The 15,500-nt window shown below is 47.0% G+C and overlaps 1 protein-coding gene across 2 annotated transcripts in view; it reads left to right on the top strand.

Annotated features, from left to right (window-relative positions):
• The window catches only part of SLC4A3 (solute carrier family 4 member 3), a 46,116-nt gene extending 31,227 nt beyond the window's left edge, over positions 1-14,889 (top strand). The window contains exons 11-23 of one of the 2 annotated variants that reach the window (XM_077933719.1): positions 622-721; positions 1,818-2,002; positions 3,448-3,664; positions 3,944-4,168; positions 5,879-6,027; positions 7,667-7,861; positions 8,044-8,250; positions 8,968-9,057; positions 10,283-10,449; positions 10,892-11,076; positions 11,537-11,706; positions 12,000-12,173; positions 12,553-14,889. In XM_077933719.1, the coding sequence (XP_077789845.1) occupies positions 622-721; positions 1,818-2,002; positions 3,448-3,664; positions 3,944-4,168; positions 5,879-6,027; positions 7,667-7,861; positions 8,044-8,250; positions 8,968-9,057; positions 10,283-10,449; positions 10,892-11,076; positions 11,537-11,706; positions 12,000-12,173; positions 12,553-12,630 (2,142 nt within the window). In that variant the 3' untranslated portion in view covers positions 12,631-14,889. Of the gene's footprint in view, positions 1-621; positions 722-1,817; positions 2,003-3,447; positions 3,665-3,943; positions 4,169-5,878; positions 6,028-7,666; positions 7,862-8,043; positions 8,251-8,967; positions 9,058-10,282; positions 10,450-10,891; positions 11,146-11,536; positions 11,707-11,999; positions 12,174-12,552 lie in introns of both variants that reach the window. The other variant, XM_028740776.2, reaches the window with a different exon arrangement.
• The last annotated feature ends 611 nt before the right edge of the window (positions 14,890-15,500 follow it).

The raw sequence follows: 15,500 nt of genomic DNA, 5'->3' as shown, positions 1-15,500 counted from the left end.
AGAAAACACTGAGACCTTCATTACTAACTGGGCCTTGCTAAGAAATAATGAATTCAAAGCAAGGTGCAGAGATTTCAATGTTTTCCACAGCTTACATTATTTCTGCTGGTCACAGGGAAGGAACAAGGAAAAGTAAGAGAAGTGGCATTGGTCAAGAGGTGGGGGGAAATACCATATTTTTCGCCCCATAGGACGCACCGGCCCATAGGACGCACCTAGGTTTTTTTTTTGGGGGGGGGATAAAGAAAAAAAAATTCTTAGGAACTCTCTGAATTTTCTTCATTTTTATTACGACGTATATACATCACTTGATTGTAAAAAACAACAACTTCAAAGCAAGCAAGCAAGCAAGCAAGCAAGCAAGCAAGCAAGCAAGCAAGCAAGTGAATGAATGAATGTTATAGCATACGTATGCCAAAACAATCAATTTCTAAATTTGCCTTAAATGAGCATTTAGAATCACAGAGAGCAGCAGGAAAACTATTGGACTTCAGCAACCAGAATGTAGCCTGTCTTTTTATGGCCCTTTCATTTAGAGAGCCAAGTGGTGCTCCAACACTGTGGGGAGTAAATGTTTTCATAGGCAGCCCTGGCTAATGAGAACCTTTGTTGTTGAGACAGAAAAACATGCACCTTCACAGCTCTGAGGGACATCGTCACAAATATCTCAAGCTGATGGAGAAGATTCCCGATGATGCAGAGGCTACTGTAGTGCTTGTTGGTAAGGAGTCCTGAGCCAAAATCTAGTACTGAGGCCTTGAGCAGGTCTCATCAGGAGACCTGTGGTTTTAACAACAGTAACATTCTTCCTTTTGCAGGCATTGTCTCATGGGGAGTTCAGGGGTTCGGTGCTGCTGCTACACTGGTGGAGCAGCCATCTTAACCTATACTCTCTCAGCCCAAGTGGGGAGGGGTTCAAACCCCACCATGGGGTAGGAGAAGTAATATGGCTCCACTCACCTTTCATATGCCTGGCTAAAAACTGTCTTGGCAAAGGCAAAAAAATGTATTGGCCAGCATATTTGAAGTGTTCTGCTGCTGTGCTTGTCACGACAGCAGCATCCTTTTGCATTTTGCCAGGATAATCGAGCTTCTGTCAGGTCCTATAGCCCCTCAGTTACAGCAACTCAAGTATAGGATTGCTTGTAAACCTGCTCAGAATTTCTAGGTACGTCAGAGGTTCTTGATAGTGAAAAGACAATTCTCTAGTAGGTTCTGCTTAGCTGTGGTATGGATGGAGGGAACTCCAGAGAAGCTTGGCTTTGTTGAGGTGGCTTCAGAATTAGAAGCCTCATTAATGGAGCCTCATTAATGGAGATGTCATTTTTCAGTTGCAGTCTTCCCCACTTCTGCAAAAGGGGAATGGGGCAGTAACCTCAAACTCTGCATACTCAGATGTTGCATCCTGTGTTACTCACACTGCCCACTGTTAGCAGGTATTGTAGAGAGGGCACTGCCAGGTGGTACTTGCAGCTAAGGGCCCATCCACATCTCTGTTTGCCCCACCACTTTCTCCTGGGAAAACCTACAGCTTACCTCTGAACTGGACCAAAAGGAAATTGGGTTTTCTGCAGACTGCTGTTTGTTCCAGTTCAGCCATAAAAAGCATATTTTCCAGGGGAAAGCTGTGGGGCAAATGCAAAACCACTTGCAACCATGCCTAGAAAGCACGGGACAAGGGGAAGTGTGGACATGCCCTAAGTGTGTTCATATGTGTCATTTTGCTAAGACTCCCTAACCTGGACCATGCTTCCTGATCTCAGAAGCTTGTTGCTTCCACACTGATCATCATGGTCTTATGCTTCCCTTCCTGATAGGTTGTGTTCAGTTCCTTGAGCAACCAACAATGGCTTTTGTCCGTTTGAATGAGGCTGTGTTCTTGGAGTCAGTCCTGGAAGTCCCAATACCTGTTCGCTTCATCTTCGTCTTGCTGGGGCCAAGCCAGTCCAACATGGACTACCATGAGATCGGACGTTCCATCTCCACTCTCATGTCAGACAAGGTGAGGAGGAGCTGAGTGCTGGTTCAGGCTGGAGAAGACACGAGAAGAGTAGCAGCAAAGGTGCTGAAAGATGCATTAGAAAGGGAACATCATGAAGACGCAGCACAATGCCAAGGGAGCACAAGTCAGGAAGGGTTTGTAGACTTGTTCCATGCCTAGAAAGCACAGGTCTGAGTGGTTTTCTGCTTGTTATGCTCCTTTCCCAGGGAAAACCCACTCTTTAGTGCTAAACTGGAGCAAATGTCAATCAGGAAAACACCCGAATTGCTATTTGCTCTGATTGAGTAGTTTTCTGGAGGACAGGGAGGGCGGGGAAGCAGCAGGACAAAAGGAAGCATGGATAAGCATGGTGGGGGCAGGCTGGGAGGCAGGGGATGTTTGCTCCCCTCTGGCATCACCTTTGTCAGCCAATTGATCCAGTATTTCTGCACCACAGACTGCTCTGTGTATGAACCCTCTTCCCTTTGCCTCCAGCCATTTTCCTCCTTTGGTTGAATACTCTGCTAATGATTTATGCATGCCCACACGACCCCTGACTTGCCAGCATGGGGGATGTGGGGAACTGTAAATATGCATGGGCTGTGCAGTCTGCACAGAGGAAGAAATGCTCCCTTGGAAGGACTTCTGATGCACATTAAAACATAGAACCCAGGGAAGAGGAATGTGTTGGGTGGACATGCCCTTTCAGATGCCCCAAATAGCTCAACTGGTGCATTCCTTCACCATGCTGTCCAAACACACTCCTCTAAGTATCAAACATTTTTCTGAAGGCTCTTCCCCACTTGCTAGAAGTTGTTTTTATTTGCTTTGAAATACTCTGTCCTGAATTGGCTTCTGAAGAAGGTATGCTAGCAAACTGACCATAGCAACTTCCTTAAAAAAAATCACGTTATTGCAATTTTTAATCTTACAGTGCATTCCACTGTTCATAGGATGGAATAGGTGCAAGTCAAACACATTCAACAATATTTCACACTTGGATAAACTGTTATTGAGAGAATAGATGGGAAATTGTGTACTTTTGTGCATAGACAACCAAGAAAAAAATACATGGATATCCACTGAATAAAAATTTCATTAGATTTAGTGAGCTCATGCTCACAGTAACAATGCCATATATATATATAGAGAGAGAGAGAGAGAGCGCACCCCAACAATCTCCCAAAATAGTGATGGTGATATGCCAGGACAGGAATCAAATGAACAGGGATAGGTGGAGCATATGCTGTTGCGATGACACTGAATTAATACAGCTGTCAATCTGAACTGAGAAGAGAGTTACAGAGTCCTTTGATGACACTGAGATAATATTGGCTTTGAAAGTAGATTGATGAGCTCGTCTTGGGTCTGAGATAGCATCACCAGGCAATGTTATACTGGAGGACAGAGGATAAGTGATGGGCTGCTCTCTGCCTGACTGACCATCTTCCCTTGTTGGCTGACAGCATTTCCATGAAGCCGCTTACATGGCAGATGACCGCCAGGACCTGCTCAATGCCATCAATGAGTTCCTTGACTGTAGCATTGTCATCCCTCCATCAGAAGTGGAGGGGAAGGATTTGCTCAAGTCAATTGCCACCTTCCAGAAAGAGCTGCTGAGGAAAAGGAAAGAGCGGGACCAGAAGAAGTCCATCAAAGAAGGGAATGTTCAGGAAGCCAAAGGTCTCTTCTCTCCTTGCCTTTTGTACCTTGCCATTCTGTGGGTGAGGAAGGATTAGCACAGTCCATGTCTTGCCTCTGCATCAGCTCAAAAGAGACACAGCACAATTTTGTTGATGCTGAGGGAGGGGGAACTTTCTGAAAGTTGGAGTAGGCAGGGATGAGGAACCTGTGTCCGCCCTGTCTAGGGATGCTGGAGGCTGGCACTGGGTGTGAAGGTATCTTGCATCTACTTCCCTCTCCCTTCCCCTCACCCCCACCATTCTGTTCCTGTCTTTCCAGAGATCTGTGAGGTAAAAGCTGAGGAGGAGGAAGAAGGCGAGGAGGAGGATGACCCTTTGAAGCGCACTGGCATTGTCTTTGGTGGTTTGGTGCGGGACATAAAGCGCAGGTACCCCAAGTATCTGAGTGACCTCAAAGACGCCCTGCACAGCCAGTGCCTCGCAGCTGTGCTATTCATCTACTTCGCTGCTCTCTCCCCCGCCATCACCTTTGGGGGACTGCTAGGTAATGAGTCCACCCTCCTCTTTCTTCCTTCCTCACCTCCCCTTCCCCACCCTAGTTCCTTGCTCAAGCTGGTTCCTGTTCAGCTAGGCTGCCCAAGAGATTGAGCACATTAGTTTAATTTTTGCCTGTGCTTATACTGGCTAAGTGGCTGGGATTGGTTCATCTGTGCCTGTGTCCTTGCTGGGCAAGTGGGTGGGCTCAGTTGGCTCTTGCTATGTTCAGATGGGTTTGGCTCTGTCCCATTGCACTCTTGCCTGGCTCTGGGGCTTTCCAGTCTATGCATGTTCCTTTCCTGTTCTCTATGGTAACAATAAAAGCATTTTACTACTCTTAATAGTCACTCCCCAATATTGCTAATTTGCACGCAACCCAGAGTCCTAAATTGGATGGGCAGAGGCCAGTGTAGGACAGGAGAGGGTCTCAACAAATCTCTGCAGAGAAACATCAGTAAGGATCAAAATGGCCTCCTGTAACCTACCAAAATGCTGGGGGCCAAGGCTTGCATGTGGACATTGTGCTCATATCCCTGAAAGCAAAAAACAGTGCACAGGCACTAGCCCTTAACCATCTGGGGTTAGGAGAAAGAATTTGTTTAATGGTGAGAAGAATTGTCCCTTTGTTATTGAACAGATTGAGGGTATTTTAAGCCCAATTACCCACAATCCATTCTTCTATATTCTATTCTATTCAAGAGCCAGTGTGGTGTAGTGGTTAAGAGCGGTAGTCTCGTAATCTGGGTAACCGGGTTCGCGTCTCCGCTCCTCCACATGCAGCTGCTGGGTGACCTTGGGCCAGTCACACTTCTTGAAGTCTCTCAGCCCCACTCACCTCACAGAGTGTTGTGGGGGAGGAAGGGAAAGGAGAATGTTAGCCACTTTGAGACTCCTTAAAGGGAGTGAAAGGCGGGATATCAAATCCAAACTCTTCTTCTTCTATACGTGTTCATGGCCACCAATGTATTTATTACATCTTAAGCACTTGATGCAACAATATTGCTAAAGCAAAGTAGGTCTGATTTTGATCAGTTCCTGGATGGGGGACTCTGCTTGCGAATCCTATGTATCTTGCCTTAAGTTCCATTATGGAAGAAAGGTCGGATATAAATGTAAAGAAATAAATGATTTTTTAAAGATGTCATATAATATAAAAAATAATAATAACTGTAACAGAGTCATATATCCACTGGCTTACATTCTGCACTTTTCTCTCATATTAGAGGTAGATCCAGACATCAGTTTACCCTGCTCCAACAGGGTGGGTACCATTCTCCCTAGGACACTTACTCTTCAGAAAACTCTGTTCCTTTCCCCCCATGTTTATGGGTAGGGACCCAGTGCAAACACTTCCAAGAAGGTAACTGAAATAAGCAGAGGATTCAAAATCTCTGCAGCTAGAATATATCTCCCATCACTTGCTGCACTCTCTAACAAGGGTGTATTTCTGTAAAGGAATGCATTCCGTGATGGAAATTATCTGTTAGAATTTAATTTGAGGGAATTCGCTCATGTTGAGGTTCCTTGGCCTAACTGTTCCACAAAATTATCCAACAGTAGCGTATCTGTGCATGGAGGGACTCGTTGGCAGTGGCAATTGAGAGAAAAGGCTATGAGTTTTCTCCTGTGGTGAGCCCCACCCACCAGGGGGAGCTGGGCACATGTTTCTGTCTGCCACTCTGCAGTTTGTCCCAGAGACATTGCTCTTTCTCTACAGGTGAGAAGACAGACGGTCTCATGGGCGTTTCGGAGTTGATCATCTCCACCTCAGTGCTGGGCATGCTCTTTTCTCTGCTGAGTGCCCAGCCTCTCCTTGTCATTGGCTTCTCAGGGCCTCTGCTGGTCTTTGAAGAAGCTTTTTACAAGGTATCTGTAAACTGGTGTCTTCCTTGGTTCTACATTGCCACTTTCACATGCAGATGTCCCACATACTGCAAGCTGCTGTGCACTGCTTATGAAGTGCCCATATAGGACACTAGAAGGCTTAAATCTGGCCTAATTCACACATTACTTGAGTGGTGGAGGGTGTCACCAAAATTCCAAATGACATGGGGGCAGAACTGTGTGAGAAACTGTTTTTGTTAACTTATTTTCACCTATATGGATGGGGTTTTAACTACCTCAGTGGAATCACCTGAAAATGAGAGGTTTGTGTTCCCATCTACATGGGAGTCGCTGTACACAAATGGATTTATTTCCTGCTTACATATTGATCCCACACTGCTTAGGTAATAACATAATTTAGTGACTTCGAGGCTGGAATTGACTCCATGCTGAAAGGTGACTCCTCTCAAATAATCCCCATCATCTTCTGCACCCTCTCAAATCATCACAATAATCTTCTGCAGCCTTTGAATAGGGCTATTTGGTTTATTAAACAATGTGCCTACATTATCCTTGTTGAGGAAATGCTATGCCCATACCAGAGAGCGCCACTGCACAGGGTAGGAGCATGTGCTCTCAGTTTAATGATACAGGATGCATGCATTGCTTTAACCAAGGAGGCCCAACTGCCTCAATCTTTTATGGTGGGCTGAAAGAGTAGTTATTGGCCAACACTGCTGCTATTTCTGTTGCTTTGGGCATTTCTGATCTTTGCTTGCATGGGAATTTGCCCACAGAGTGTCCCTGAGTTACCTCAAGAGGGTTTGGCAATTATGGTGGGGCAAGACTCAAGCACAAATTTCAAAAGTGTTTGGTGATGGGTATGCAGTACAGTAGATAATACTCAAATGTGCCTCAAAATAGCCTGGTAACGTTTTGGTAGCTCAAGACACTGGATGCTGATGACCATGTAACTGAACAGAGGATGAAGCCTGATGATTTCCATTTCTTGCTGGGTTGTTTGGCACCTCCCCTCCATCAAACCAGGAGGGGTTTATAATGCCTCAACTGTAGGCTTGCATACTTCCCAGAGGGGCTGCGCTAAAACTCTATTTGTATCGCCCTCCTGGGACTGCAAACACAGTGAGCTTGTCAAATACATAGGTAAAGGTAAAAGGTCAAGGTACCCCTGCCCGTACGGGCCAGTCTTGACAGACTCTGGGGTTGTGCGCCCATCTCACTCAAGAGGCCATGGGCCAGCGCTGTCCGGAGACACTTCCGGGTCACGTGGCCAGCGTGACAAAGCTGCATCTGGCGAGCCAGCGCAGCACACGGAAACACCGTTTACCTTCCCGCCAGTAAGCGGTCCCTATTTATCTACTTGCACCTGGGGGTGCTTTCGAACTGCTAGGTTGGCAGGCGCTGGGACCGAGCAACGGGAGCGCACCCCACCGCGGGGATTCGAACCGCCGACCTTTCGATCGGCAAGCCCTAGGCACTGAGGCTTTTACCCACAGCGCCACCCGCGTCCCTTGTCAAATACATAACAGTCTGCAAAGTTTAGCAGGCCACATGTTGTGCAGACTTGCTCTTCAAAATGAGCCAAGGTACAAAGAATGGAAGGGAAACATGCTCAAGCCAGTTCTCTTATTTCTGTCACCTCTGATTCTTTTTTTGGCAGTTCTGCCAGAGCCAGGGCATCGAGTATCTGACAGGCCGGGTATGGATTGGCCTCTGGCTTATTGTCTTCATTTTCATCATTGTGGCCGCTGAGGGCAGCTTCCTGGTGCGATACATCTCCCCCTTTACCCAGGAGATCTTTGCCTTCCTTATCTCCCTCATCTTTATTTATGAAACATTCTACAAACTTTACAAGGTGAGCTTTGGAGCTGGATCTGCCTGGCTGGCCTGCTGGTATCAACTCTGTGCCAGCATTATGAGACAAACTGTGGGTTATTGATGACTTCTCACACACCACCCTTGAGTTGGAAGATGAACAACTCTTCCGTCTTTCATGGCTGTCTGTAAGTGTCCTCTTTTCTGACACTATATTCCCAGGTATTTACAGAGCACCCACTACTGAGGTTCTACCCGCCAAATCTTCCAAGAGATCTAAATGGCAGCACATTGCCTCCTGATTACATGGCTCTTGACGCTCAGATGCAGCCAAACACTGCCCTGCTGTCCCTCATCCTCATGTTGGGAACCTTCTTCATTGCCTTCTTCATGCGCAAGTTTAAGAACAGCCGTTTCCTAGGAGGAAAGGTGAGGCTAAGGCCTAAATAGCAAGAAGTGTGGTAGCATTTCCCCATACAGACATCTAGCCTTTCCATTCTACATGTTCACTGAAGCAGGGTTCCCCCCCCGTACTAAGAGCAATAATAGGTGGAGATATTGTTCTGATGCCCTTCCATGCATAGCTTTTTATGAAGAGAGCCTGGCTCTAGTCAATACCACGGAGGCCAAAGGTACATTACTTCCCCCAGGATGCTGAAGTTCAACCACAGAAATGCAGAGGCTCAGCTGGGCACTCCACAGGGTACCTTTCCTCAACAAAGTGCTCTTCAGATGTTTTGGACTCCAACTCTTACCAGCCTTGGGCTCCATGGCTAATAGTAAATTATGTTGGTAGTTCTAGCCCAAAGCATATGGAGGGCACCAAGTTGGGGAAGGCTGCTCTGGGGCATGCCCAAATGTTATCAAGATACCATTTTGAATCTGGCTGGCATCCCCATATGATTGACATATAAGGTGGCCAGGGACTGGCAGTGTAGTGGTGGAGAGAAGGGTCAGACATCTTAGCATCACCTTTAGGAACTATTCTACTATACCAAACCTCATCACAAAGCATTTTCAGGCAGAGTCATATGGTGAGAAATTCTTCAGTGGATGAAAGACCAGATAGGGTCTTTTGGGCTCAGCGCCCAGCAACATCTCCAGCATGCCCTGTGCTTACTTTCATCTCCTGTGCTTGGTCTGTAGGCCCGACGAATCATTGGAGATTTTGGAATCCCTATCTCTATCCTTGTCATGGTTCTGGTGGACTATACCATCACTGATACATATACCCAGGTAGGTACTGCCTGTTCCAACTCTTCACCACCCAGTGGGTATGAGGGACATGTGTTTTTCAAGGAGTTTGGACTTTAATCTGAGACTTCCATTGTCTATGTGGGTGCCAGCATCTGTGTCTTCTCAATCGGTGTAAATTTCACATGAAAGCAATACTTCTAAACAGGAAACAAATCCAGTTCAGGCCATTCTGTGAGTTACATTGTTGAATGTGTCCCTGTTACCTCTAGCTGGATTGTCTGTGGAATGTATAGTCACTTAAGGACAGAATGCATGTCTGGCTGGGCTTCTGAATAGTGTCAGATGCTATATTGGCCTAGGGTGTTCAGGTTGGCTGTGGTGGCTGTGCTGAGAGAGGCATACATGCCTTTAGTGTGCATACAAGCTGTAGTTTAGAATTGCTATCTACAACTGGTAGTTTTATCATGTTAGGCTGGGATTCCTTCTAATCTGCAGTAACTTCAAAATGGGGCTGTGTTTAGGACCGTCAGTCTTTGTTGAGGACCACCAAGAAAAGATGCAAAATCTGTCGTGTGAAAACTTCTGTGATCCCTGATCAGTGTTCTAAACTAGAAATGGAGCAAGGGAAGTGGGATACAGTGGTACCTCGGGTTACAGATGCTTCAGGTTACAGACGCTTCAGGTTACAGACTCCGCTAACCCAGAAATAGTGCTTCAGGTTAAGAACTTTGCTTCAGGATGAGAACAGAAATCATGCGGTGGCAGCACGGCAGCAGTGGGAGGCCCCATTAGCTAAAGTGGTGCCTCAGGTTAAGAACAGATTCAGGTTAAGAACGGACCTCCAGAACGAATTAAGTTCTTAACCCGAGGTACCACTGTATTACAAAGCAATGCGGATGTTCTGCATCCCAACCACATTTCCCCTGTGTGACTGCACAACCCATCATTATATACATATAGAGAAGCAGAGCCCACTACAGACAGTGCACAGGTGTACCACAGCAGCTATGGGAATTGAACAAGCTCAGTGAATGCATCTGAGACCCATTAAGACATACACCCATACGCCAGTACAGGCATGTCCAATTAACATGATTTTGACATAGATGCCAAAATAGAACAGGACATTCCAAGCTTTCTGTGGCATTCCTAATGGAACTGGGACCTACTGGTGAAGGGTGGGTAATAAAGTTCTTGTTGATTATGATATCTATTCCATGCAGAAAACAAGACTGATGTCTTTTCCTCCATGTTGTCACCACAGAAGCTGAATGTTCCCTCAGTACTGTCAGTCACAACCCCCAACAAGCGTGGCTGGTTCATCCATCCCTTGGGAAGCAACCAGGTGTTTCCCATGTGGATGATGTTTGCTTCTGCCATCCCTGCACTTCTGGTCTTCATCCTTATCTTTATGGAAACCCAGATCACCACGTAAGTGCCAGGCCTCTACACTGGGGGCCAGCTCATTCTGTACCTATCACCCTGTAGAAATGCTAAGTAAAATTAAATAATTGGCATTGGTGTTGTGTGGGAAGAGAAGTCAGAATCAAGGGGACAGACAGAGTGACCCCTTCTGAGGGGATGTGACAGCAGGCTCCTAACTTCATTTGCCCTTGCTGTCTACTGTTTCCATAGCTCCCAGGAGGTCTTTTCTATAGTGTGATGCATGTTATTTGTTTTGTATGCTCCCTTTGCTGACCACATGCCTTGATTCTTCCAAGTCTCCCAATTAGAAAGAGCTGCTGCAGAAACTAATAACAATAAATTCAAAATACCGTGTGCCACTGCTCCCCTTGCTACAGCCAAAATCTGTTACATTGGTCACTGAAACTCAGGTTTGTTCTGCTCCCCTCCCTTCCTATCTCCTTTGCAGCCTGATTGTCAGCAAGAAGGAGCGGAAGTTGATAAAGGGATCGGGCTTCCACCTTGATTTGCTGCTCATTGGTACAATGGGAGGGCTCTGTGCCCTTTTTGGGCTGCCTTGGCTCACGGCTGCCACGGTCCGCTCAGTCACCCACGTCAACGCCCTCACAGTCATGAGCAAGGCCATTGCACCTGGTGAGAAGCCAAAGATTGAGGAAGTGAAGGAGCAGCGTGTGACAGGAGTGCTCATCGCTGGCCTTGTTGGTGAGGTCCACACAGAGGAGCTTGTTGTCAGAGGTGGTTGTGTGCATCTTAGCTCATTTGAGCAACCTGAATTTGTTATGCAGGCATTCATTTCCCTGTGGTGTAGTGACACTCTCTACTTGTGGCATATTGTGGTGGTGGTGGGGTGGAGCATGTGGGAACATGGCTCCATGAAACTAGTGGACACATACAGTAAAACAGTGAGCCTGTAAATCTCCTTGTTCTTTCTAACCATAGTTCTGTGTCTCTATATTAAAGCATCAGGCCCATTCAGTATATATCCAGGGGTGTACCTGTGTGTCAATGTCAGGCATTGCCCCATGTTCTGATCGTGAAGTATGGGTGTACCTGTGTGTAGAAAGAGAATGCAACACTGTATCCTGCTCTTCAGGCCTGTCCATCGTGATGGGGAATGTACTACGCCAGATCCCATTGGCTGTGCTGTTTGGGATTTTCCTATATATGGGTGTGACGTCACTGACTGGCATTCAGCTCTATGAGCGGCTCCTCCTTATCTTCATGCCATCCAAGCACCATCCTGATCATGTCTATGTTGTCAAGGTAGGTGCGCTGGGGGAGTGGGGAGTGGTGAAAGGGGTGGCAAGTTCAGTGGGTGGCAGTTGAGATGGGCCTGAAAATAAAGATGGGGAAGGACAGGGGAAAGGCATGCAGTGGCTGGCTTGACTGGCATGGGGAGCAAACCACTCACTGAGTGGTAACAAGCACAGCTTTATGAGAGATAACCCTTCCATAGAAGGGAATGGAGTATTACACTGAAGGTCTGGTACTTTGTCAAGTGCTAAAAAATAGAGCTGCCCAAAGAAGGGTGCATCATCTGGCTGGCTTACCTTTAGGTGAAGACCTGGAGAATGAACCTGTTCACATGCATCCAGCTAGCCTGCATTGTGCTGCTGTGGGTGGTGAAATCCACTGTGGCATCGCTGGCTTTCCCATTTGTCCTGATCATGACAGTCCCCCTGCGACGATTCCTGCTGCCACGTTTCTTCCATGAGAGAGAACTCAAAGCGGTAAGCAAACGCCATTGCCTGATGTCTTAAACTGTTATGGGAGTCCCAGTCCTTATTCAGCCATTGGTCTAAAGTGTATGCATCAGATTTGGTTAAATGGTCAATATCATAACTAAAAAACTTTTCATGGCATCGTGATATAATGTTTGAAGCTGGAGAGCAGAAGACTCTGTTGTCACCTTCTTTACTGTCCTGCAGTACTGTATTGGAGAACCAGCTTGGGGGGCGCACATTGTGAATTTTCTCAGAGACCACCCAAACCTGCCTGTAGACTCATTGTGCTCTGAGGTCTCTGCTCTGAAAAAGAGATGGCCTTGTACCACCTTGTATTTGAATGGCTGCTTAACTCTTTTCTTCTGTCCTTTCCTCCCACTTGCAGCTGGATTCCGAGGATGCAGAACCAAACTTTGATGAAGATGGGCAGGATGAGTACAATGAGCTTCACATGCCTGTGTGAGAAGTTGGCATGTGTCTACTGGCCCTGACACTCCCTTGGCTTCATGGGATAAGCCTTCTTTCCTTGTGCTTTCCTTGAACAACCACCAACCTGAAGTGGCTTTGAAATGATTGTGGGCCTGGACCAACTGGCAGCTGTGTCATAGCCCTTCAAGGAAGCTCCAGGCCACAAAGGAAGCTTGGGCCAAGCAGTGCAAGAGATGCTGCCTTCTGGACACACAGAGAGTATGGGGCCAGCACCACCACCTCCCATTTCCCCCAAGCAGAGCTTGCTGGTGTTGGTGCTGTGCCATGCGTAGGCCAGAGTAGGTACCTTAGCCAGCTCTCATTAGCCTCCTCCCCTAAGAAGAGAAGTAGACTGCACTGTTTTGCTAAGGGGAGAAAAGCAGCAGGCCAGCAAAGGAAAAGAGCAGCTAGGTCCTGCCAGAAATGCCAAGCCTGATAGCATTCAGGCAGAGCCAACAGATTCCTGGGGTGGGAGATTTCACATGCACCAACTGGTCTCTCCATGCTGAACCATTGCCATTCAGTCCCATGACTGTGCCCATGAACATTCAACAGCCTGTGGTCCACCTGCCATTCTGAATGATGTCCTTAGCTAAGATTTCCTGCCCACAGAAGACTCTGAACCTCTTCCATTTGAGGAATGGCAGTGATGATTGCTGAAGCCAGTAAACTGCTGGGTAAGTTAGCAAGGGCCTTATGCACCCTGATTTGCTCTCAAGTATAATGCAGGTACTTGTGCAATATCCATGTGCACGTGTCTCCTTGTGCACAGTGCTGTGCCTGTTCTCGCCATCTCTCAGGACAGCCGTAAAGGTTGCCCAAAGAGTAGACAGTGATTTGTGAAGTAGATCTCCACCCCTCAGACAGGAAAAGGAAGTGCAGGTAAAACTTGCCAACATAACCTGGAGGCCAGGAAACAGCTAACCTAATGATTGAATGAAGACTATGATCATCTCTCGGTCAGGAAATCATCACACAGATTTGACACCACTCTTGTGGCTCACTGCCCTCTTCAGGCCCAGTGGAAAACAGGAACTCCCAACATCAGTGTAATAGGCAAGCAGCAAAAAGCCACACCAGGTACAAACACTGGCACCTTGGCCTTTGGTATTTGCCTCATCACATAACAGAACCTCTTACCTATTATACTAGACTTTCTGCTTCAGACTACAACTCCTCCTTCAGTATTTCCAGCTTCATCTTGTTTCTTGCTGTAGCCTCTTCCTCACAGCTCCTGCTCTATTCTCCATCCTCCGCACAGCTATTGCATTTCTCACCTTGTTCTTGCCTTGTAGTGGCCCCAGCTTGAGCAAGATTCACTACCAGATCCAAGTCTCCAGGAGGCCACCCCCTAGCCTGGCCTTGGCAGCTGGAATGGGGATGGCTTCGAGGAGGGCTGAGGTACTCTGCCACTGTGGCATTGAGCCATTGCACTGTATGAGCCCTCTGTAGCACTTGTGGCTTCTCTTCATCCCTTGACATTTCCAAGTTGGTGGCCTCCCATTCCTGGCTCCTCCTCAGTCCCTCACAACCACTCTCCCAACACCATCATCAGCTGCCTTCTTGTACTCTTAAACCCTGCTATTTTCATATTTCCCTTCAACTGCCATATAAAGAAAATTCAGATTTTTGTGATAGGACTAAATTTCACAGAAATATACATTTGTTTCAGTCACCGAATCTGATTTTTAGAAACAGAATACTGTGCTCCCTTGTACTTCATTGGTGAATGTCATGTATCTAGTCCTGGGCACTGCACAGGTGGTGTGTTCCATGCGGTTGAGCACATGCACAAACACCATCAGTGCAAGGTTTCAAAGAGCTGCTCTCCCACTGGGCCATCACATGGGGACTCTACACTGTGATGTCCTGTAGCTAAATCTGTTCTGTTAGATTACGTATATGGAATAATGGGGTGTGTAAATGTGCCAGCTGTGGCTTAAGAGTTTGGCTCATGGAACTACTCCGGGCCATTGCTTGTTCCTGTCTATAAAATGGAGGCTGTCCCTCCCCACCTACCTCAGGGGCTGCCTGCTGATGGCTGGGTAGTTATGAGGCCAAATGTTTTCCTCTACTCATTCCCAGCTGGCTGCCAGCCTGCCCCACCCATAGACAGTGACCTCCATTGTGCCCTGCAAGGCCAGGATTAGGAAACTTGAACTGTTGGGGGCAAAGTCCCTGGTACTCTGCCTGTGCATTACGACTCCTCTGAATGTAATAGAAATGGATATGCACCAATAAACCCTTCACTGGAGCATTGCGCCTGGGTTCTTGTTCTGCGCACCAGAAACAGACAACTCAGGAAGGAATAGCCACTTAAGTAGGATCATAGGAACAAACTGGAGTATGGTAGGCCCTTCCTAGCATGGCATGGGTACATGTATTCTTAACGTAAGGCAACATCATTTGTCAATATGCTGGTCTGAGGCTTCAGAAACATGAGAGATTCCAGCAATAAGGCCGTGTGGAGGCATAGCTTGCTAACTAGGTCTGTTTCTAGAAAATGCACATCCCTGTGCACACATCCCTGTTGCTGGAACCTCTCATGTTTCTGAAGCCTCAGTCCAGCATATTAACAAACTGATGTCTGGCTGACAGTGTCTCTTCAAGGTCTCACTATCAAGCTCATGATATTGAGGTAAAAACTAACATCAAATCATCCCTCCACTTAAATTGCACATTTAAAGCTGGATTTCCCCCCTTTACATTGTATAGGCTGCTTGTCAGGAAAGAGAGGGGAAGCACACATCTGGAACCCTGCAAGTGCGTTTGTGGAGCAGCGTGAAGGCAGGAGGTCCAGCAGAAAAGAAGTGGGCAAGGGCAGGGTAAAGAGCCCTCCTCTCCACTCCAAATCATCCTTTCTCA

The sequence above is a fragment of the Podarcis muralis genome, chromosome 1 (genome assembly GCF_964188315.1).
Source record: "Podarcis muralis chromosome 1, rPodMur119.hap1.1, whole genome shotgun sequence".
Classification (NCBI taxonomy): Eukaryota; Metazoa; Chordata; class Lepidosauria; order Squamata; family Lacertidae; genus Podarcis; species Podarcis muralis.
Note: the sequence above shows the minus strand (reverse complement) of the source record. Positions and strands in the feature narration are given on the sequence as shown.